This window comes from Zeus faber (assembly GCF_960531495.2).
Source record: "Zeus faber genome assembly, chromosome: 1".
NCBI lineage: Eukaryota > Metazoa > Chordata > Actinopteri > Zeiformes > Zeidae > Zeus > Zeus faber.
The window spans coordinates 11913687-11937467 of NC_137193.1; the positions used below are offsets into that span (position 1 = coordinate 11913687).

Consider the following 23781-nt stretch of genomic DNA (forward strand, 5'->3'; position numbering starts at 1 on the left):
TAAACAACCCATAATTACTGCAGGGTCAAATTTGACCCATAACACAGTCGAGATGAAACTTTTTTTATATGTAGTCATTTAAAAACAACGAAAAATATATAAAAATGTGTTTTATGGTATTATTGTTTTGATGAGAAACAACTAAAAGTGTGTTTCACACATATACACTCGAAAACGGGGAGGACTTGGGGTTTGACGACATCAGAAATGTGATTCCGATTTTCGCAAATGAAGCTTCATTTCTCGCTGCAGAATTGTTCTCGAGCAACAAAAATATGAATTATATAAAATATGTGGAATTTCTCTCACACCACCGCTGCTGAGCTGCTATAGCGTTTAAATAAATACATGAAGAGAGAAAACCCCCCCACGGGCTTTGTGCTGTTTTATTTTAACAAGTATAAAGTGCAGGCAGATATTGACCGCCAATGAAAGATACCATGATTTAAAAAAAATTTTTTTTACAAAGACCGGGATATTTCGGCGATGACTTATTGAGCTTGACATCTTTACGCACCGGAAAAATCTGAGAACCAATTATTAGTAATGTTGATATTATGAGCCAGAGCTCTACCCCATAATGAATGAAATCTTAGGCCGCCCTTACCCCCGGATTGGAGGTGCTGCCCTCTATTGGTAATGAACACGAACTGCAATTCATAGGAAGTGAATGAGGCGTTCACCAGATGGAGGGTAACAATAAACACAAATCAATTTACTAAAAAAAAAAAAAAAAAAAAAGTGTTTATTTTTTTTGCCCAGTAAATAACACAATAATACAATGAACACGCCTTTTTTTTATTTTTTTTTACTTGTCGTGGTAACTGGGTGATGATAAAATAATGTGTTTTTTATTCAGAAAGTTACTGTTGCTATGTCCAACAAACATTGCTGGGAATGAGGAATTACCTTCTGAAAAGCGGCTTCCATTTCTGCCGTTCCGCTCTGACGTAATATTGAGACACGGTAGGACTGTATGTCAAAACCGCCTCGAGTCAGCGCACTAGTTCTACAGCAAGATGGAGGTCAAAGGTTTTGCCTTTATATCAGTTGATTTATTAGGGGAAAATGTTCTTCTCAATCTCAGAACTGGAAAGTATATTTCATGAAAGGCGGTTAACATGCTGTTGATGGTCTATCAACTCATTCATAGCTAGAATGATAGAATAAGGGAAATTCCTCTTACAAGATAATGAATAAAATTCACGAGACTCTGGCATAACCGTGGGTGGAACCTAAAAGTCGGGCTGTTTTACCTGCCCAACAGGATTTTAGCACCGCGAGGACGTCCTCCCAGTGCGTCCTACCCGTCAGAGTGACTGGTGGAGCAAATCTGTTTTTCGTTCACCGGAATACGCCTCGAAGATTAAATGTAAGAAAATATTTCCTTCACATGCCTATGTACATGATAACAAAATATATATAAAAAAAATCCTTACTTGCATACATGCTTTGATAGTCTATCAAAAAAAAAAAAATTGCAATAACATTGTTCTTCAGGTGGATTTATTGGCTGCACAATGGCTCCATATCCTCACATGATGGGGCAGCTCTCCACTCTCACTCCGCTCTGCGGAGGAAAGACAAACAAAGTCAGCGGCCGCGAACAATCACAAAAACATCTCATTGCATTTCCACCCGAGGATTTGAGTAGTTTGAAGGCTGTTAGAGCAGTGTGCATTAAAGGGATACTCCCGTTTATAGGGGAAATTTGCACCAAGTGTGTATTTCCCCTAGTTCCACAGGAGCTAGGCTAGCTGATCCCATCTGCGGCCATGCATTGGGCTAACGCGGTTAGCACGCAGCCCGTCGCCGCCTCTGCACCGGACGCGCAGGGAATTCGACCCGACTGGTCGTGCGGATCGCCCGCGCCCACCTTGCGCGGCGTGCTGGTCCCGATGACGTAGGAGGTGGGGAGGAGGCCCTCGGAGATCCCGCCGCTGCGGAAGGAGCGCGAGGCGGGGGACACGGAGCAGCTGCTGCCTTTGTCCGAGGAGAGTCCACAGGAGCCGCACACCACGGTGCGACTGCGCAGGTTGTACTCGCTGTCCCCGCACGTGCTGTGGGCCACCTGCGAGGGGAGGAACGGGTGATTCAAGCCTTTGTTTTATAATATTTTGAGGGAATCATTTTTGTTTCCGATAATATGGGAAACACAAAAAGAAAGAAATATTATTTTTTCTTATTATTATTTCTTTCGACCCCTCTCGTGTCTTTTTTGGTTTGGCCATGTCCCTATATATGTTCCCCCCTGAATCAATTGGCCAGGTCTGTTTGATGTGTCCAGTGGTCTTTATGTTAACCCCTGTTTAAGTTCTTTTCAAGTTTCATTTTTAGTTTTATCCTACTTTAGGTAATTTTTTTAAGTTGTCCCCCCTGCACTTGTTTTGCAACCTTCCTAAGTTGATTATTTGGTCAATAAATCCTTTTGCCTCAATCTACCTGCGACTCTCCCTCACAGGCTGCACTGTCACTTTATTTGCATTTCTTTGCTTAGTATGGATAAGGTGCTGTGCTACTTCAGAGGAAAGGTCCTTTGGACAAAACGAGTCTATTATATTTAATGAAGTGGATTTTTTTTTCTATGCTGATGGACGTTATGTTTGTCTTTGCTCGACTTAGTTTATTTGACTGATATCAATAATGAATTATTTTTTCTATTGTTGTCCACTGTTGTGGTTGTTACACTGAAACAAAATGACACTTAAAACACGGCTTATATTTGTGAAATCTATTGTATATTTCTCGGGCGTTCTCAACTTGAAATTAGGAAATTAAATGCACCTTATGTTGAGAAAACCTAAAAATAAAAGTATAATATATCTATAAGTGAAATATATAAAATATAAGTGTGTGACAGATTATACCACGTTTTTCAAGTCAGTCCAACGACAGTCTGTACAGTCCAGATCCAAAGTAAGTTATTTATTTACGTATCTTTATTCATAGATTTTAAAAGTTTTTCCCATTTTGTTAGCGAACAGGGCTTTTTATGGGACATTTTGCTTTACCTGTAACAGTGTTAGAGCTGTTTATTCTCTAACTCTCCTCAGCCGAATGCGGGCGTGGGCAGCTTCGAGATGGTACGATTTGACAATGGGATGCATCCACATAATATAATAATAATAATCAACATGATCCGCTTCCCTTTGCTCTCACCATGTCATCATCGTCCTCCTCAAACTGAGTGCGAGTAACCTTCCTCATCGCCATTTCCTGGATGGAAAAAGGAAAAGGAAGTCCGCGACAATGCAGTGGAACAGTATGGAGGTATTCTCGTCTGAGGAGGTCTCTTGTTTGTCTGTGGTCCTTCATAGCCATGACTACGGCGTAACGGCCACAACCATCCTCAGTGATTGTTCCCGTTACCGCCGGCGTCACAGTTTTCTTAAGACGCACACGCTTCCCTTTGATTCGGAGACAATACCTCTCCGCCGGCACTGATGAGGGTGGTCTGGAACTGGTCTCCGGTGCCCCAGGACGCCTGGCTTTTCCAAACCAAATCGGAGGGAGGGTTGTTGCTTCCACCGGCACCGGATGCCCAGATCTTCAAACGCGGTGAAAATAGAGAGCCACGTATCAGTAACACAGTGCGCTTCACGCTTTCAACGGTTATTGGTGGTGTTATCCCACTACTTACTGTGACCCTCTGTCCTGCTTTCACGGTGAACTTTGGGGGGAACTTGAAGGCGATGGGAGCTCCGGATCCCACCTGACGTTTCAGTTGCCAGTTTCCCAAATTCTGGTCCTGGGTGAGGAATGTGTGGGTTCGATCAATGGGGATTGTTTTGGAAACACAGAATGCTTAGAGAGGCTTAAGCTTGTCAGTGACACGTGAACATACAAAACGCCAGACTGGATATTTTCAATTTTTTTCCCCCCAAAAAGATATACTCTAAGTATAAACTCACACTGACCAGGTGAGCTTTTCTGGTGAGAGATTTGCATTTTTTGTGAATGTTTAAAATGTTAAAACGCATGTACAAAGAGCTGTGCCAAGGGGGCCTTGCCATAAGAAAGTTTGGGAAGTTTGTTCTATGAGATCCTTTCTATTGGTTTATCACAGTGGTGACGAATTTTCCAACGTTTTAAAGAAAATAACCATGAAATTCGTTTTTATATATATCGTGTAAAAATATATCATAAAATCATGTTTTGCCAATGATTTGGCGGCACACTTGCAGTACCCCAGTCGACCGTTAGTAGGCCACAACCCGCAGGTTGAAAATACCAAACTCATCGAAACTAAACTACCCGAACTCTTAACTACCAAAGCATTTAGCAGTTCAACGACGTGAGCCGGTCTCTGTCTTCCGGCTTGAAAGTCCCTCCATCGCGTTTGGACGCACCTCGTCCGCCTTGTTGCTCAGCCTGACGTACTTCCCGTCCAGGTCCACCTCGTCCACGGTGACGCGCCCGCTGGCCGAGGCCTGCTGGGTGATGCGCGTGCGGGCGACGGCGCCGCCCGCGAAGCTGGAGGCCTCGCTGTCCGTGTCGTTGGCGCGGCGCCGCTTGGCGGAGGAGCTCTGCGCGCTGCAGTGGACCGTGCGGGAGTGGGCGGCCGAGCCGGAGGAGCGGCTCCCCGCCGCCCGCGCCGGAGGAGGGCTGGGGGACAAGCGGAGCCTGCCAGGGGGGAAGAAGAGGACCCGGGGAGAAGGGGGGTGACCCGGATGCACCGCGTGGTCGCCGCCATTGAAAGCGCACGCCTGTTCGACCTCTGACTTTGGGAGAGGACGACGACGCGCTGGTGTCTCGGGGGTAAGGTGTCACCCCGATCTACATTTGTCATGATTGTTTTTCCTTAAATTGTGCAAACTCTGCAGCATGTCATCCTGTGAATCACCGTAATTTTAATTGCAAACCTAAATTGAAACGTAGTCATTTGGTACCACTAGTAATGTGGATATTATGGCTACATTGCAATATTGGAAAGGTATTATTAATAATAATAATAATAATAATGGATTTTATCAATAGTCCCAGCCCCACTCTCCACCTCCAAGATTTGGTTGTGTGTGAGCGTCTGGGGCCCGAGCGTCTCGCTAGCCCCCGTACCTCTGCTCCTCTCCCTCCAGCAGCTTCCTGTACGCACAGATCTCCATGTCCAGCGCCAGCTTGACGTCCAGCAGCTCCTGGTACTCGTCCAGCTGCTGCTGCATGCGCTGCCTCATCTCCGCCATCTCTCGGTCCTTCTCCCCCAGGAGGCGGCGCGTGCTGTCCCTCTCCCGGGACAGGGCCTCCTCCAGGTCCCGCACCCTGGCCTCGCGGGCCGCCAGCTGGAGTGGACGTGGTTTGGTACGTTATATTAACAATACATTCAGGATTATGCATGAAAGATAGACAGTATAGTACATGAGATCCACCGTCTCCTCAGAAATCCAATAAATCGTCCCCGCAGTTGTCGTTAAAAAGAATTTGGTGTATGGATCTTGCAATCCATTAGTCGTACTTGATATTGTGTTTATTACGTATGTATAATAATTATTCATGGCCTGGTTGAGGTAAAATGTCAACGCTAACACAAGCAGGATTAACCCACTGATTCCTATTCAGGCCAACCTAACATTCAATTGTACAGCTGTCTGTATCATTTCACTGTATATAACTTGAAATACAATGATGTTTTTTTTTTGTAGAAACTAAGCAGGGAGGAGGATCCAGAGCGCCCAAGATGCAGAGCAAAAAAAGATAAGTTCAAAAATACAAATAAAATTACTGATACGTTAAGGCCGGTGAATTAAAGGCATCTTTGTTTTATTTTCTTTTACAGTTTGAGTGCCTTGGCTCCTCCTTTCAGCTTGTTGGGTTTTTTTTTTGTTATGTTTTCTGAGAAACAGTACCAAATAGCGTCCTTCCCCCTGGGTAGTCACCCTGGGAGCGGCTGCTTTTTGGTCTCACCTGTTTCTGCAGCTGGCTGAGCTGGGACGACATGGACTCCAGTCGGACCCGGGTCTGTTGGAGCTCCTCGTGGGCGGCGCCGACCAGGTGGCTGCTGCGGTCGGCGGACTGACGGGCGTTCTCCAGCTGACGGGGTGGACGGCAATGAACAGATATCGCGCGTTAGATGTGTGGAAATGCCCCGAAATGTCGAGTTTGTCGGGGGAGAAAAAAAAAAAAAAAAAAGAAGAGGAAAAAACTCGGTCCTCCCTCAGATGTCGCGTACTTTCGGGGTCACTTATTGTTTTGGGAAACAAACCGCTTTAGGGTGGGTGGCGAGTATTTCTGTTCGAAACCTCAGAGATTTCTGACGAAGACAAAATGGCTTTTTTTCCACGGCAAAAAAAAAGACACGTGCTGTCACACTATGAGAACCGGGTTACTTAATTCAATTTGACAGCTGGGTTTTAATCAATCAATAACTCATGTGCGGCTCTCACAAAACTGCAGCGCAACGAGATAGGGAATCAATTAGGGTGTGGTGAGTTTTGATGGGGTTGTTTTTTCCCCCCCACGGGCGAGGAGCTGCGGCAGAGCGGTAGGTTTCTCAAACGACTCAGAGGAACCAAAAATTGCGATTAAAAACCCGGACGGAGACGCGGCTCGGCGCCCTGCCCCGCGTCGCGGTCAGATCGGTGCCTAAATCCCACCTTGGAGTTGTACGTCTTCTCGATCTCGTCCTTGTACATTTTGATTTGGAGCTCGTGCTGGGCGCGCATCTCGACCAGGGCCTCCGAAAGCTTGTTTTCGAAATCCTGCTGGTGGCCGTTGTCCATCTCCACCATGCGAGACTCGTGACGCCTCTTGGTCTCCCTCAGCTCCTGTTGGAGAGTCCCCAAAGACAACGACCGCATTCTCGACGTGAGAATTTCAAAATTTTAAAATCTAAATTTAGCAGGAAGAAATGCTTCACTCGAGCAATGTAATCTGCAAATCAGGCTTCTTTTTTTTTTTTGCTTTTTTTACTTGATAAGATTTATTTTAAAAAAAAAAACCCTTCTTGTCAAGTAATGAAAAGGTTATTGCACAAACATGTATTCTATTCTATTCTAAATAAGGAGCGTTGTCTTCAAAGTTGAATTTTTTTTTATTATTTGATTTAAAAAGTGCCTAGAATTAGCATTTTTTTATCAATAAAATAGTTGTCATTTTTCAAGGCCATAGTTGCATTATTATTATTATTATTATTATTATTATTATTGTTATTATCGTTATTATTATTATTGTTATTACTACTATTATTATTATTATTATTATTACTTATACTATTATTACTATTATTATTACTATTACTATTATTATTATTATTATTACTGTTACTATTATTATTATTATTACTATAACTATTATTATTATTATTACTATTATTATTACTATAGCTATTATTATTATTACTACTATTATTATTATTATTATTATTATTATTGTTGTTATTATTATTATTATTATTATTATTGTTATTACTACTACTATTATTATTATTACTTATACTATTATTATTATTATTATTATTACTATTATTATTATTATTACTATTATTATTACTATTACTATTATTATTATTATTATTATTGTTACTATTATTATTATTATTATTATTACTATTACTATTATTATTATTATTACTATTATTATTACTATAGCTATTATTATTATTACTATTATTATTATTATCACTATAACTATTATTATTATTACTGCTATTATTATTACTTTTATTATTATTATTATTATTATTATTATTATTATTATTATTATTAATAATAATAAAATTATTACTATTACTACTACTACTACTACTACTACTACTACTACTACTTCTACTACAGTACACACACAATTCTAGGCCAGCAAATGTATCTCAGAAGAAAAAGCATAGACCTATTCAAGTTCTAAGATTTTCTGTCTCGTTCAGATCTCATTTTCGCAGTATGCTCAGGGTTCGCAGGAAGCTGGAACTTATCTCAACGTGTTGCGGGAGGAGGAGGAAGCGGGGCGCTTACCTCCGAGTAGAGACTCTTCTGGAACTCCAGCTCCTCCTTCAAGGTCTGAATGCGGTTCTCCCCGTCGACCCTCCTCAGCATCTCGTCCTGCAGCTGCTTCTTGGCATCGGCCAAACTGGTCTCCAGCTGAGGAAGCCAGAGGCAGTTCACTGTTACCGCAGAGCCACGGCTGGACGTTCACACAGGGAGGCGGGAAAACTCCGGCGGACATTCCCCGCGCGTGGACAAAAACGCGGCCCTACATAATTCCGAACCAAAGCACAGAGGGAGGCTACTGCCAGGAGATCGCGTCCATATGTCTTTCCACTTGAGTTTCCGCTTGCATTTGAGCCAAGTTTAGAAGCGGAGGAACCGTCACTTTATCGTCCAAACACATCTTGTATATGCTCAGGATTTGTCTGCTGCCTTCTATGACAGGGATACACCAGAGGACTTTCCAAAGACCTTCAAAAGGCAGACCTCACACATCAGATCTTCAGAATTTGTTGGGGCCGTAAAATCCCGTCCTAAGTCATCTGGTGTATTCCAGGCATTACTCTCCTGACTATGTACCTTGGCAACCTGGGCCTTCAGGTCCCGGACCTCCGCCTCCAGGCTGCGCTTCTCTCCGAGGGCCGTGGACAGCGACGCGTCCTTGGAGTTCAGCAAAGCCTCCAGGTCCTTGAGCCTCAGCAGAGCGGCGGCCAAGTCGGACTCCTTCTTTGTGTTCCTGTGGACCGGGACGGGCAGGGAACCTCATTTGATAAGATACTGAAGTCAAGGATGGTATCGGAGGTACTGGAGGAGGTTCTGGAGCGCGTGCACGTCAGTGTCCGTGGACATCCCCGGGGTTATGTGAAGGGGCATCTAGCAAGTTAGTAATTGCTGATGGGATGCTTATATTGCAAAAATATTGTTGTTCAACACTATATTTCACATTCACCCAGAGCAATATTATTTATTAGGGCTTCCAAGGGCAAAATATTCATCTGCGACCCCAAAATACATCCATTTCAGCTCCATGTGATGAAGACCCCAGTTTGAGAGGTTTGTAACCAAGACAGGGAAACATCTAACAAAGGCAGACAATTTATTTCTGCTGAGCGTCTCGGTAGAAAAAAAAAAAACTCTGCAGTTTCCTTTATGCTGTCTAATGAAACAAATCTGAGTTAAGTTATTTTTGGATGAGGAGGGAAGCCTGGATGAAGTTAAAGTGGCGGGGGGGGGGGGTAGTCCTTGGTGTTTCCAGCCCTGACTCTGACTCATCGGCCACAATAATCCACATCCACATGTGACGTGCCCGGTAGCCACAAGCCTCAACCACTGGTGTTTAGCTAAGACGCTGCCATGGCAACGGCCCGGCTTTTGCCAAACAGACTGCTGCCATCGTTTCAATATTTATGGAAAAGTAATGGAGGCGAGAGTGGAGCGCTCTAAACACTGCCACGTATTGTACGTACTATATAATGATTGCTCTGGGGAAAGAGGGGAGAACGGGAAAGACTTAGTCATCAGGCTGCGCTGGGATGTGGCAGTTTGGGAAAGAGACGTCGGATATCAAAATGCAGTGAGCGATGTTGGGAGTATGCTGAGAAGGGAGTCGCCCCGGCCCGGGCGGGGCTGGCGGGGCCGAATAAGTGTAAAGCAAAAAAACTGCAGAGATAGCAGCGTGGGATTGGTGTTTAAGGATCTGTGTTCTAATGATTGTTTTAAATTAAACTCTAAGAGTCAAACTCCCCGAGAGAACTTCCGACTTATTAATAAAGAACAAACACTCTATTTTCAGGACTTTCCCTACGAACAGCCCTTATATAGACATACACAGACCTTTTTGTGATGAAGACCTTCGGGTCCAAACTGTAGTTTCTGATAAATATTTGGGATGTTACAAATCAGTGTAATGTGTTTTGTCAATTTCTCAGAAGTGTAAATAATATTTTTTTTGGTCAGAAAGGGAGGTTTTTCAAAAGCCTCCAAGCTGCTGTACCACATGATCTTCAAACATCTATCTATATCAGGATCAGGATCATTGGCATTTAAAACATTTTTGGGCCATAATTTTGCAGGAACTATTCAGGCACACAGTCTTTACCTAGAGTATATCTGTTTATACACACTACCACTGATTAGGAACATGTACACACACACACACACACACACACACACACACACACACACACACACACACACACACACAGCTAACAGCAGATGGATGTACTACCTGGCTTTGAGCTCCTTGTAGTCGTCTCTCACTTTGCCCAGCTCCAGCTGCAGACGTGCACGCTCCTTGGCCACCGAGTCCAGGGTCTGGCGGGCATCAGCCAGCTCCGTCTCGTAGGCCGCCTTCATGCCCGTCAGCTCTCGGCTGACCTCCGTCTCGGACTCGGTGATTCGCAGACGCAGGCCTGCGTTTTCCGTCTCCAGGGACCGAACCTTGTCGATGTAGACGGCCAGCCGGTCGTTGAGGTTGCAGAGGTCCTCCTTCTCCTGGAGCCTGGTGATGCGGTTGGGGGAAAGCGGAGTGCTGGCTCCTCGGGGAGAGCTCTTCTGACTGGGAGTCGCCATTCCTGCTGGTTATCTTCTCTCTGGATTTCGATGGGAAAAGTCCAAATAACCTCAAAGAAAGTTGTGTACACAGGTATTTGTACTACTATATATTGACTATAGTATAGACAGGTATGAAAGTTTGGACTCATGGAGTCATATCTAGCATTAAAAATCTCCTCGGATGGGGTCTGTGGCCTAATGTGTATCAAATGAAGGGTCCTTGATGGGGGGAAAAAGGTTAGAATCACTGATGGGCTACATTACATTACATGCAATGCACATTTTTACTATTTAACACGCAATATTTAACACTACTAATCTGCATTAAATACTCAAAACTTCAGTAAGTTAATAAAAATGAATTAATGAAATGGCTTAGATTGCACAACTATAATTTGAACGTCATAGCAGCTAAAGACATTTTTGCAAAAACAAGGACAGGCTCGATAAAACATAATTCTCCGTATGAATGCATTTTTTTTATCGACACTAAAACTTAAATGACATGAAAAGGGACCGGCACGTTTTAACTGGTTATGAGCAGATGTTCAACCACATGAATCGCTTGTGCTCTACAGTATATATATCTGAACGGCGTAAGAATAACGCGAACAAAGGACATGAATGGAAAGACATGGGAGTGGTCATCAGCTCAACCCTTACAACTCCACCCTAAAGGCAAACAATTTTTCTTTGAAACAAAAGAACAAAATAAAAGAAAAGAGAAATCACTGCGATAGGAAAGCTCACCTGTAGGTTTAACGTAGATGGGAAAAGTATCTTCTGTGGATGTGAGATGGTCTTTCCGTTTCTTTTTCCGGTCGTCTTCTTCTGACTTCTCTCTCGCTCCTCCAACTCTCTTCTCCTTCTGACCGAACGGAGTAAGTATCAAACTCCGAGTGCCCAGATAGGAAAGAATGAGATGAAGGGAGGGTGAGGGGGAGGAGGAGAGGAGCGGGAGGCTGGTCCACTGGTCCTCCTCTTTTCCTCTGTGTGAGTCAGTCCTTCTCATCGCTGTTTTACTTTTTTTGCTTTTTGTTGGTTTTTTTTGTAGTTGCAAACTCTCAAATCATTCTCACTTGCAACACTGCAAGTGAGACATCCAGACCCTTTTCGGTCTGGATGTCAGATTGTCATGTGCTGAACTTTGCCCTTTGGCTTTGTGCAACAATATCAGTTTTGTGTTCTGAATGAGGCCAAAGCTATAAGTTCATTCTGACGGACAAGACATGCTATTCTACGCTATTAATGGTGTTACTGCAATTCATCTGTTATGAACCTACCAGTAGGCCAACCTTTAATATAATAATAAAAAAAATAAAAAGAAAATAATAATAATAATCAAAAAGGCACTTCATTAATGACAAAATATTTATTGAAATTATAATTGACATTTATTTAAAACAAGTAAATAATATTATACAGTTTTTGGTCATTTATTTAGACAGAGACAGAGTACCACAGTCATGGTTTTCAATCATTATTTCTCTGCAATTATCGGTCTGGAACTATTACTCCTGAACTACTCAAGCAATTTGAGCAATTCCCAAATAATCAATTATAACTGTTATGAATCGAACATAATGTATTAAATATTAGGTTAAGCGGTTGAATGCAGGCAGAAGATTAGTGTGAGTGTATACATAGACACACACACACACACACACACACACTGTGTGTGTGTGTGTGTGTGTGCATGCGTGCATACCGCGGACCACAGTTTGGGAACCCCTGCCTACTCGGTCGCGTGTGGAGTGGCACATGCCTGCACAAGCAGTCGACAACCGCGGTGTAAAAACGCCTTAATATAAAATCGATTTGCGGCACCGGGGCCATATAGAAATGACCGCGAGCCAATGTGCAGTGCGTGGACTTCGATTTGTCACTGAAAAACACGGATTAAAAAACGCGCCGGAGCCGCGGAGCCGACGTGCGCGCCGAGGCTCCGGAGAGACGTTCGGTGTCATGTGGTCTGTGGGAAAACCCGGATTGGATCTTGGCGGTCACCTGGGCACGGGAGCGGCGCTGTACGACAGAAATACACGCGCACACACACACACACACACACACACATATATACACACACACACACACACACCGTCCGTCCAGTAATAATAGCTTTAAATAAATGAACAGCGTCGCCGTGTCAACGATTCGAGACAGGCTTTCATTTCCGTCAGGGTTTTTAATGAAGGGGGGGGGGGAACAACAACAACAACAAAAAAACGAACAATGACCGCAAAGCCGTCACATCAAATCTACAACTTCACCCTTTATACAAGACGACAACACAAAGCGACTTGTTACGGGTGAACCTTAAACTGTAAAAAAAAAATAATAAGAAAAAAATAAGAAACACGGGGGGGGGGGGGGGACAAACAAAAAAAACAACAACATGTGTGTATGCGTGCATTATTATTACCGGTATGTTGCATATTCCACTCCATGCTTTAGGAGGTGCAGCGGGCAACGTAGCGCGGATAAAGCGGCGGCGGAGAAACGAGGCCAGCGGGGGAACAATGAGGAACCAGGAAAAGACTCCAACCGCCAACGCGTCTATATGAATAAAACACGGATCCGCCAAAGTGAGGACCCCCCCGAAATCGACCCGATCGAGCAAAAAAAAAAAAAAAAAACACACACACAACCGCGGCGGCCGAAGCCCCCGCGGAACGTCGCGTTTTCAGCCGGAGCCTTTTTTTTTTTTTTTTTTTTCTTCCTTCTTCTTCTTCCCCCCCTTTCAGGCAAGGTCGTTACGAGCGGATGTGAGCGCGGCGCAGCGGAGCGGTCTCCATTTTGCTTCGGACCCGGGTCCCCGCCTCACGTGTCCCGGCCTGTCTCCCTCACATGACCCGCTGTTTGTCCCCGTGATCAGCGCTTCCATCTCCCACACCAGAGCCGCTGAATACCAGGGTTTTTTTTTTTTTTTTTTTTTTTTTTTTTTTTTTTTCTCTTCTCTCCCTTCTTCCTTTTTAAACGGCAACCTTCATGGATATGCTCGAACAGAGTCTGGACACCTCGACGAGGTAAGGCTGATCCGCGTTTATTATGCAGCTCGAAGCGCAATGGCTCCTCCGGCCCAGCCCCAAAGTCACCATTTCTGAAGCCCTCGCGGCGCAATGTTGGAATTATAGTCGAGGGTGGAAATAAATATTGCGCGCATAACTTTTTTTTTGCGATTAATTTTTTTTTTTTTTTTTTTTTTTTTTTTTTTTGAAACGAGTGTCCCTATTTCCGTGGGAGGTGCGCGTAGCGGGAGACGGGTGACTGGATCGCAAAGGTTGCGTTTGTCCGCGGTAATGTCATTTATTGCAATTCCTCCGTATTCAGTTGTTTTGACTTGTAAACACGGAGGTTAGCGCCATAAACCCGCAGCGGCGTTCGGTTCCGCTTCATCCGACGCTTCGCCGGCGTCCCCCGATCTGCTATTTTACCCCCCGCAACACGCTGCGGGGTTCAAGTAAAGCACTTTGTTGTGAGCCGAATAAACCCGGGGTTCCCAAACCGAGGCTCGCGGGCCGCTACGCGGAGAAATGGCCACGGGTCCGCGGCGAAACGATCACGCAGCGTTTATTTGTTTGTAATAATATTCAAACTCGCCGTCACCCGTGGAGGTGGATTGTGTTTTTGTCCACCTGTTTAGTTTCATTTTGCACTTTACATAATATACACATAATATACATAAACACTTCATTGCCAATATTTAATAATAGCACTTCACTACTAATATATGAAAATAAAAAAAATGTATATATCACCAAAAAATATTTGTTTGTTTGTTTATTTGGTCCTGGGGGGGGGGGGCTTGCCGTAAAACATTTTTTTTTGGCGGGGGGCCCCTGGAATAACCTCCATGAAGGATGGGCCGGTGCCGAGCGGTTTTACGTGTTTTTAATGTTGTGGTCTGCTTACTTTAAACCGCAAGCGAACAAAGTAAATAAGCGCCCGTTAATTGGGATTGATGATCCCGTCCCTCCCCCGACCCTGGGAAGATGTTGTACTTTTCAGGCCATTTGCTATGACTATGGATTTGTTTGATTTGTCCCAACGCACAGGAGCCGCCTTCACCCGCCGCCTATTTTTAGAGCTTTTTAATTCACTGTCACAGATGTGGATTTGGGGCAGCGGGTGTAATCGACTTTTTTTTTTTTTTCTTACCCCCCCTTCCCTCTCTCTCTCTCTCTCTCTTCAGTCACGATAAACAGGAAACGGAAGAGGTTGTCCAGTTACAGGAAGGTAATTGATCAATTATTTTTTTCATGCGATTAAACGCGCACAATGCGAACAGCGGCCCCGCGACCCAGACGCACCGGAATGGTCATTTTCCCGCTGCTTTGTCGTCGTTCCTAGCAGGGGACGCCGTGGGGACCGAGGAGCCGACCGCAGTGACCATCGCCAGTGTCCAGCAGGCTGCGTTTGCAGACCACAATGTCCAGTACCAGTTCCGCACAGAGAACAGCGGCGGGCAGGTAGGGACGGGCGTCTCGCCGGGAGAAACGGGGGCTTTCCGCCTCGACTTCATGATGGCGGGAGAGGAGGCGGAGAGGGTTCACCGCACGTGGCTCTGAAACAGAGTGTGGAATTAGAAGCGTCGGTCTGATCTAATACCGAGTAAGACATACGCGGATCATACGGAAGAATAGCGGTCAGCGCTGTGTGGGGATCCGTCGACTCTCAGTGAAGGGGGTCACAGTCTTTAAATTCTCGCCCACCCTCGTTTTCGGCTGTTTTCCGATGGCGCGGAATCGAACCTTATTCACCCTTACGGTCAATCGCAGCGTTTGCTCTGTTGGCTTGGGCACCCAACCACGTTGGGCCAGTTCCACAGGGGCGTTATACTTAATGTAGATGTGGAAAGCCGTTTTTATTAACCTTATTGTGAAACGTTTCCCTCAGACGTAAATTTATTGCTGTTGGCGAGGCGAAACGGTACCACCACGAGAAATATGTGCCGGGGTATTGATTTGGACTTTATTGTCTGTACTGGTAGAGAAGCCATTTTTATGGTCGATTACGTCACCGCGCAGAGCATCACCTGGAGCAGAATAAAATGAGTCATGTTGGCATCCGGCGGCTGGAATACAAGGAACCTCTTCTCTCGCCTCAAGACGACGCACGAGCCTGGCTCTGAAGAAAGTACGCGACTAGGATTTTCGACTCCAGCGACCGTTGCATCAGTGTGGAAAGGCGTTGCATCACAGAGTCGTTAACCAGTCGCCAGCGATGGCAGCATAGATGCTTACATGTTTACTTTAATATTTTATTTCAGCAAGTGTTGTTTCTGTTGTCGTGATCTCAGTTTGCAGTGCTGCAAAAAAAAAAAAGCCCAAATATACAAAATTCTTAAGGAATAATAGAGAACTAACAAAGTAACAATAACCCTGTTGGGAATAAATAGTTACTGTTACAGAGTTGTATTTATCTTTATGATGCATATTTTTCCCAGTTTTTATTTATTTATTTGGGGTTTATAAAACAATTTTGTGTGATGTCATATAATTAAAGTTATCATAATAATGATTAACTGTTGCTGTCCAAAATTCAATTTTAACTGTGAACCCATCCCTGCCTTCAACGTGAACACCCGCTACATGTCGTCAGCGTAACGTGAGGTCTATAACCATGGTTCCCCCTTTGGCCCCGCCCTTCTCTGACCGCGCCCCCCTCCCCCAGGTGACGTACCGCGTGGTGCAGGTGACGGACGAGCACATCGAGGCGACCTCCGATGGAAGCGGCGCCGTCAGCGTGGTTTCCACCGCAGCGTTCACCGGAGCCCCTCAGGCCGTGGCGCAGGTAAAGGTCCCGGCCAGGACTCCCTGCTTGGTCTCAATCGCCAAACTGTGGATTTGTACACCAGCGAATGCAATTCCAGTCGTCATTTTGACACATTTTTATATATTTTGCCCACCTCTTCAGCTCACAGACTGAATTTAAAAAGCCTTAAACAAGTAAAACTAATAGTTGCATTTATACTGAGATCGCCGATTTTGAAGACCGCATTATCGCTTTTGCCACGTAACCAATTCATTCACTGCTTTGCTGAAACAAAATGGTACCAAACAAAACTGTCGGCAGGTTTCAGAAGTGGAGCACAACCTCGCTTTGAGCGTCAACGTCACTTTCGGTTTGACTCGGCCTTACATATCGGAGCTTTGTTGAGTACATCAGCACGGTATCGGAGCCGGTGTCTGTGTGTCCCTGCACCTGTAACCCGTTTAGAATAGATCACCTCGTGTTGATTTCTCACGGGTTCCTTCCTTGGCACTGATGTTGGATTTTGGGAATTTTCTTCCCCCCCTTGTTGAACCTGTTATTCTCCCTCCCCCTTCAGGCCGTCATCCAGAATCCGTTCAGCAATGGAGGCAGCCCCGCGGGGGAGACGGTCGGAGGGGAGACGCGCTTCGCTTACTTCCCCGCCACCACGGTCAGCGATGGCACGGCCACGGCGGTTTCGGTGCAGGCTACCACGGACCCCACGCTCGCACAGGCTGGAGGTGAGGGGGCGGCGGGGTGACTTGGCTCCATTATAGGGAAGTACAATACACTTGCGCACACTCGAAATAAAATAAACACTTCTCATCACCGAAAGTAATTGATGTTGTTTTTACTTAGGTATATATTTTCTATATATTTTATATTGTTTATAGAGCGTATCTTGGTTCTTACCTACTCTTAGTTACTACAGTCACTTTTTGCTGCTGTAACTATGCAAATTTCCCCTTTGTGGGACTGATAAAGGTTTATCTTATCTTATCTCAATCATAAACTCATGTTTAAAGTTCCTACGTTTCCTTCAACTCATCCTTCGGGGTTCGGGTGGTTTTGGTAGAGTGGCTTTTTTTTTTACCACCGTGTCTGGAATTAGACAGAGGCAAGCTAGGCAGCTGCCTAAATAACAATCTTGAAATACTGGATGAAAAATATAAAAATAATAAAATATATAGAATTCACATACAGTATTTATGAATTTATTTATTCATTCATCCATTTTTTTTATTCAGACTTTTTTTTTTAATTTTTATTTTTTTATTATCAATTTAGTTCTCAGTATTTCCCATATGAAGAAAAGCCAGTAGGTTTAAAGAATGTCCCTTTATTGTTATTTTAATTATTATAAATCCTTTTTTAAATGATCAATTCAGTGACGCACAGGTTTTAACCGTCAGTCGCTGGTTGTCCCGGTTGCCCTGGTAACCGCCTCTCGTCAACTCCCAGGTCAGTTCTACGTGATGATGAGCCCTCCCGACGTGCTGCAGGCCGGTACCCCGCGCACCATCGCGCCGCGCACGCACACCTACACCGCGTGAGTAGCACAGCGCTCGCGCCACTCAAACATTCCCCATATCGCCATGACGATGACCCCCAATCACCCACCACTCCCTCCCTCTTCCTCCTCCACCACCACAGTTGATTGGATATACCTCTTACCTTGGCATGATTTGGTTGGTTTGTGTTTGTGTGTACAGTGGAAAAAAAAAAAAGCAAACAGCAGAAAGACAGTAGAAAAGTAAAATAATTCATAAGAACCAAAATTGTGTCCCACTTACCTGCCATCCTCAGAGACCTTGGTGAAAGCGAGATGTTGCAGCATGGCAGTTCTAACTGGTGAGGAGATCTTTCACACCCCAACCCCCCATCCAGACCAGGTGTCCCCTAGGTGTCTATGCGGTGTCTTAACTGTCCCCGCGTGCTGGTGTTTCATATCTAGACTTGATTTAGCAGGGTGTCTGCAGGTCCTTGAAATGTCTTGGAATTTTGTTTTCATTTGTGTTAATTAGGCCAGAAAATTCATGAAATAGACTTTTTAAATTTCAATTTATGAGCTCTTAAGTTTCAACATAAACATGTCTGTCTGATTTTATTTATCCTTTATTTTATTTACATATTTTTTTTGGTCAAAGTTTGTCCAGTTATAAAACCCTAAGGCTGAGCTGTAGCGATACATCGAAGAAAATCCTTACGCTTGCCTGTCGGAGGTTCTGTGGTAATAGTACCGGTTAGATTTATTCCATTTCCTCACCCCTTACCTTGCTATTTGACCACAAGGAACCTGTTCTGATAACAGTTCATAGAATCATCTAGTTCCTAACCTGCCCTGTTACCGATTCTTACCTCTCTGTTCCAAATTCGTAGTACTTACCTGCGATACTTTAGGCGATAAGATGTGTCTTGAATGTTGTTAAACCTTGTCTTTAAAAGGTCTAAATGTAACTCTCCGATACCTGCAGACACTCTTTTTAGTGACTGATCAATCACGGGGGTTTTAGTCTGATGATTTTTTATTATATATTTTTTTTATTTGATTTTTTTTCTCGTGCCCCTCAGACCCGAGTATTAACGCAGCAACTCATGAAACAATAAGATGTGAATTCAGTTGTAGTCACATTCGTCAGTTTGGTTGACAGTTATCAATGTTTATAGGATATGTTTTTATAATATTGACTACTTTAAAAACACGACATTACCACTAAAAAATATGGACGTGGCACTTTCTTCATATGGCAGACGGCACTCTTTATTTAATGAATAATTGAATTGGGGCCTTTTCACCCGTTTGAAAGTGTCGACGTTTTAGTATTCCCCGCTCTCGCTTTGTTTCCCGCAGGAAGATGGATGGTCCGCGGGCGCCCAGGGACGAGAAGCGGCGAGCGCAGCACAATGAAGGTAAACGGCCGTTTACGTTTGATAAGCTGTGATGGTGTCACGGTTCCGAGCCCCTTGACGGTACAATGTGGCTGTGGGTCCTTACGGCTTCCTTTAGATTGCGCAATCGGTCCGCCGTCACTTTGAGTTCCGTGTCCTAATAGTTTATCCTTTTTGCTTCCCCCGTTGTAGTGGAGAGACGGAGGAGGGACAAGATCAACAACTGGATCGTCACGCTGTCCAAAATCATCCCCGACTGCAACATCGACAGCAGCAAAACTGGAGCAGCAAGTGTAAAAGAAGCTTTTACTTTACTATTACAATACTGGAATACTACTTTACTGCCCTCCCTGTAATGCCTGTTCCATTATCCAATCTCTCTGCGGGTCATAAGAAATTCTTAGATAGTCAGTTTAAACTAAACTTGAGGCCAAAAAACACCTTTTCTGATTCCTGCCTTGTCCCCGAAAAAAAACAATTAAAAAAAAAAAAAAAAGTGTAGTATCGCTTCAGTTTCACTTGTTAGTTTCAGGGAAGTTGCTACTAAAAATTAGACCGTGAAGATTCCCATTAAGGGCTGCACGATACATCCTTTCAGCGTCGTCGTCACGATGTGGTCATGCGCACTGTACTCGTAAAAATGCTCCAATCCTCAAAGCCCATATCAACGTAATGTAACGTAGTTGACGTTCAGAAAAGAGAGCGAATGTCGCTGTTGGCAGGCACTTCAAGGTAAACAAAGAAGATCAGATCAATAATTTATCTATCGCTGTCACTACAGCTGAGCATCTGCTCTGCTTCCTAGTGCACGAGCTCGGCTCCTGATGAAAGGTTCGACTCTAATTGAGACTCGGCTCTTGACGAGTCGCTCAGTAAAAGGAGTCGTTTGGCACGGTGAATTCCAGCGAATGAGAGTGAGAAGGGTCGGAAATTTATTGTTGTTCATTTTGTTTTTGGTAATGATTGCAATTTATTTTGGAAAGGCAAGTACCACATACATGTGATCAAAAGGTATATTTGCACTTAAAAGTGAAAGAGACTTTCACTTCGTAAAATATATTTAATAGTCAATGTTTTATTATGAACATACAATTGAATGACAATCGGCAGGTCAGTCTTTTAAACATCAGGAATCCGAATCGGCCAAGAAAATTTTAATTGGCAAACAGCAAGCGCTCAAAAGTTTGACCTAGCTTCACTAAATCTATTTTACTAATATTTTTTTGCATTGTTTATCTAAATAGTTATGGTTTGTTATTATTTTTGTTGATCATCATAGGGTTGATCAATTGTTTTTGTTGAGAAACCCTCCTGTCACAGTTATAAATGTGCCAAGAATAAAGATATTATTTTTATTTTCTACGCAGACGTACTCGGCGACAAAATCACCCTCATCATTCCAGAGCGATTCATTCTTTCCAAATAGAGCCGTTCAGGTCACCTGGTGGAAATTCCTGTATTTTTTACATATCGCGCTATATAACGAAGGAATTTTTTTTTTATTATTGCAATGTCAGTTTTTTCCCCCAATATCGTGCAACGCTAAGTCCATTCCCAAGTCTCTGTTGAAATGGCAGTTATATCACTGAGCTGTGCTACTGCACCATGTGATGTTCTCGCCTGCAGCCTTAGCTTCGCTGTATCTGGCTCTGAAGACTCAGAGCAGTTTGACCCGTCAGCTTTTTTTTGTGTCGAGGTATAATTGGCCAATAAAAGTTGCGTTTAGATTCAGAGGGGGGCCTTTTATGATTTTCCTTATTTTCTGTCATATTTATAATGTTACAATTAGGGCTGTACCCGAATCAGAATTTTGTCAGTCGAATCGGATTCGGCTGTTCAACGCGAATATCCTCTTCCGATAAGTGGCCTCGGGCGCCATCCCGAGTCGGGGCGCGGAGAGGGAGGGTCGGGCGCATTTTGCCGACCTGTCTCCCTCTCTGTGCGTGACGGCGACACTTTCTCCGTGACTCTCTCCCGATTGCCCCCACCCCCTACAAGTCCTGCCCTGTTCTCCCTGACCTGCCCCACACTGTTTTTAGTTGTTTTATTTGGACGGGGGCTCGCCTCTCCGTGTCGCTCTCCACCAGCGCGGACGATTCACACACGCAAAAAAATATTTATGATTCCCCTTATTTCTAATTCCCCATTGAAATTTTATCCCTGTGCATTTTGTAAACGTCAATCTGTTTTATGCTGTTGTTGTAATGCACTCTGACTGAATCTCAGTTGATTGAGCCCTAGTTACATTGTGGGATGTTCATATGAGACGTGGCCACAGTGTCAAATAATGAGGTGAAGTCATGACAAAGTAATCGCTGTGAACAAAACGCTCAGGCTTCCGATGCCTCGGTTTTCAAAGGTCCTCTCTGCTCTCTGCACGAGGCATCGGCTCGTCCCGCATTTCCTTATGTGGTCATCTGCTCCATCCCGCCCGCTGCGCGTTTCTCCAAACAAAACCTTAGTGCCTTAGTTGTATTTATTTTATTTTCCAATTAACACAAAACAAAAGATCCCCGCGTCCGAGAGCCCCGGTGCGTCGCGGTGTCCGCGTCTCGCACAAGCTTGAAGAACGGCAACCAAAGACGAAACTTTGAAATGAGGCCTTGTCGAGATAATATTAAGTGAAGGTTCAGCAGCTGGATTGCTTATTTCTCGCCTCCAATTTGTTCAGAAACTGATTTTGGTGGACTGACGAGGTGAAATCAGTGAAAGTTTACGGCGTAAAGACAACGAAACCCAGAAGCCGCGCTCAAACCCCTCGGCCCATTGGCTCGCAGAACTCGGGGCCTCGCGAGGGTGGCTCCTCCCACAAAAAACAGCCCCTTTTGGATTAAGAGGGTTATAGGGGGGGAAAAAACAGTGTGGGGGAGGGTCAGTAACACTCAGTGTGATGTAACTATTGTGTTCAGTGGAGTAGTTGTCAAATCATTGTATTTGGATGTGTTTGTCTGGTAGAGTAAAGGCGGCATCCTGTCCAAAGCCTGCGACTACATCCGGGAGCTCCGTCAGAGCAACCAGCGGCTGCAGGAGAGCTTCAAGGAGGTGGAGAGGGTCCAGGTCGACAACGAGCTGCTCAGACAACAAGTAAACGCTCTCCACCGCCTCCACCTTGCTTCACCTGTGTAACCCTTTCCACATTATTTGAATGCAATAAACACATTTTTGTGTTTGCTTTCTGAGCCAGTTGCCCTTCCTCATCAAATTACCAGTTGTGTGGACATAGTATTGGACAAGTTAAATTTCCGAGCCATTAAGTGTACGAATAGCAAGTTGGGCTAAAACCCGTTTTGTCTTGTCAGCATTTAAACAAACTTAAAATTGAGGGGATATGCCTGTAGAATGGGGGGGGGGGGTGGATTTTTTTGGGGGGCTTGAGTAGATCCAAATTCAATTCAGAAGACCGTGTCATCTGCATAAACGTGAACAGTGTAATAAATTATGTATATGTATGTGACAAATAGTCTCTTGAACTTGAAATTGTAGGAGGAATAATGTTATTTATGTAGACTCTAAATAATGGTGGGGGGACCAGGACGGACCCTTGTGGAACCCCTTAAAAAATTCCAAGGGAAGTTGATTTGATGCCAAGAGGTAAAAATTGATCGTCGTTCTGGATTGAGATGCAAACACCAAGAATATTCGACTCAACAAACCTTCCCTGGATCGAACCCAGACGTAACAAAGTTTTATTTTAATTTTTTAATTTTTATTTTTTTAATATCTCACCTGACGGTCGCCGCCGTTGTCGTCGTCTCTCGCTTTGACTTTCCAGATCGAAGAGCTGAAGAACGACAACGCCCTCCTCCGAGCGCAGCTGCAGCAGCACGGCATTGAGATCAACGGCGACGCCACGCCGCAGTGATGGCGGGCCGGCAAACTGGAGACAACGCGCGCACACACACACACACACACACACACACACACACACACACACACACACACACACACACACATTTCACCCTCACCCGCTCTCACCCACAGCTAGGACGAGGCTCGAAACACAGGAGCAGCCCCCCCGCCCCCCCCCCCGGGGGACGGAGGAGCACCTGCCCAAACTGGAATGCGAAGCCAGGCGGGGAGCGCCGAGGAGAAAACTGCAGTTTGACAGTTCCTCAAGCTCCTGGAACGCTGTACGCTGAATACTCACCCTTCATTTCTGCCGCCGCTTCGAGGAAAGGGGTCTCTCTACACTGCCGATCGTTCACCAAAACCAACCAACCCCCGCCCCGACCCGCCCCGCCCCCCCTCCTTCTTTGGATCGGTTTAAATTATAAGGACTAACTGGAGAATCTGCTCTCCCGCGTTGTTGCTTTCGGAACTCTCTTTTTACACTACTGCATTTTTTTTTTTTCTTTTGTTTTTTTTTTTGTTTTTTTCTTTTGTTTTTTTTTTTTGGTTTCATTTCCTTTAACATCTTCTGTTTGAATCTGCTGTGTGACATTGACTCTTTTGTTTGTCTTTATTTCATTTTACTTTTTTTTTAATTTATTAGTCTTCGGAAAATGCATTTAAAGAAAGAAAGGAAAAAGGAAAAAAAAAACATTTGCAGTAGAGGTTGTCGCGCAAACTCTACAGGGCCGAGTTGTGCCGCGGCGTCTTTTTCCGTGACGGGCCGAGAGCCAGCAGCCGGGTGGCTCTTTATCCTCCATCAAGTTAAAAGGCGAATTCTGGT

At 44.4% G+C, this 23781-nt stretch overlaps 2 protein-coding genes across 2 annotated transcripts; one reads left to right on the forward strand and one right to left on the reverse strand.

Annotated features, from left to right (window-relative positions):
• Window positions 1-759: 759 nt before the first annotated feature.
• Window positions 760-13248, reverse strand: LOC307242958 (lamin-A-like). Its single transcript, XM_080017606.1, has 14 exons — window positions 12889-13248; window positions 11217-11334; window positions 10141-10504; window positions 8493-8649; window positions 7941-8066; window positions 6588-6758; window positions 5899-6024; window positions 5056-5276; window positions 4350-4623; window positions 3641-3748; window positions 3428-3547; window positions 3160-3216; window positions 1877-2071; window positions 760-1570 (listed from the first exon to the last, which is right to left on the reverse strand). Exons 3-14 carry the CDS (start codon window positions 10482-10484, stop codon window positions 1535-1537), a joined length of 1935 nt encoding a protein of 644 aa, XP_079873732.1. The 5' UTR covers window positions 10485-10504; window positions 11217-11334; window positions 12889-13248; the 3' UTR covers window positions 760-1534.
• A 186-nt stretch (window positions 13249-13434) lies between these two features.
• On the forward strand, window positions 13435-23098 carry usf2 (upstream transcription factor 2, c-fos interacting). The gene is made up of 11 exons (XM_080011589.1): window positions 13435-13492; window positions 14659-14702; window positions 14817-14935; window positions 16140-16259; window positions 16798-16960; window positions 17682-17769; window positions 18027-18071; window positions 19072-19130; window positions 19302-19402; window positions 22065-22193; window positions 22882-23098. The coding sequence occupies exons 1-11, from the start codon at window positions 13455-13457 to the stop codon at window positions 22969-22971; spliced, it is 996 nt and encodes a 331-aa protein (XP_079867715.1). The 5' UTR covers window positions 13435-13454; the 3' UTR covers window positions 22972-23098.
• Window positions 23099-23781: the final 683 nt, after the last annotated feature.

What these genes read in the sequence shown, in the direction of transcription:
- LOC307242958 (XM_080017606.1), bottom strand. Translation starts at nt 10,484, where the DNA reads ATGGCGACTCCCAGTCAGAAGAGCTCTCCCCGAGGAGCCAGCACTCCG. An exon ending in TACAAGGAGCTCAAAGCCAG is followed by an intron (nt 8,650 to 10,140) that starts GTAGTACATCCA and finishes CCCGGTCCACAG; the next exon opens with GAACACAAAGAAGGAGTCCG. An exon ending in AGGAGGACGATGATGACATG is followed by an intron (nt 2,072 to 3,159) that starts GTGAGAGCAAAG and finishes CTCCCCTCGCAG; the next exon opens with GTGGCCCACAGCACGTGCGG.
- usf2 (XM_080011589.1), top strand. Translation starts at nt 13,455, where the DNA reads ATGGATATGCTCGAACAGAGTCTGGACACCTCGACGAG. An exon ending in AGTCTGGACACCTCGACGAG is followed by an intron (nt 13,493 to 14,658) that starts GTAAGGCTGATC and finishes CTCTCTCTTCAG; the next exon opens with TCACGATAAACAGGAAACGG. An exon ending in GCGAGCGCAGCACAATGAAG is followed by an intron (nt 19,131 to 19,301) that starts GTAAACGGCCGT and finishes CCCCCGTTGTAG; the next exon opens with TGGAGAGACGGAGGAGGGAC.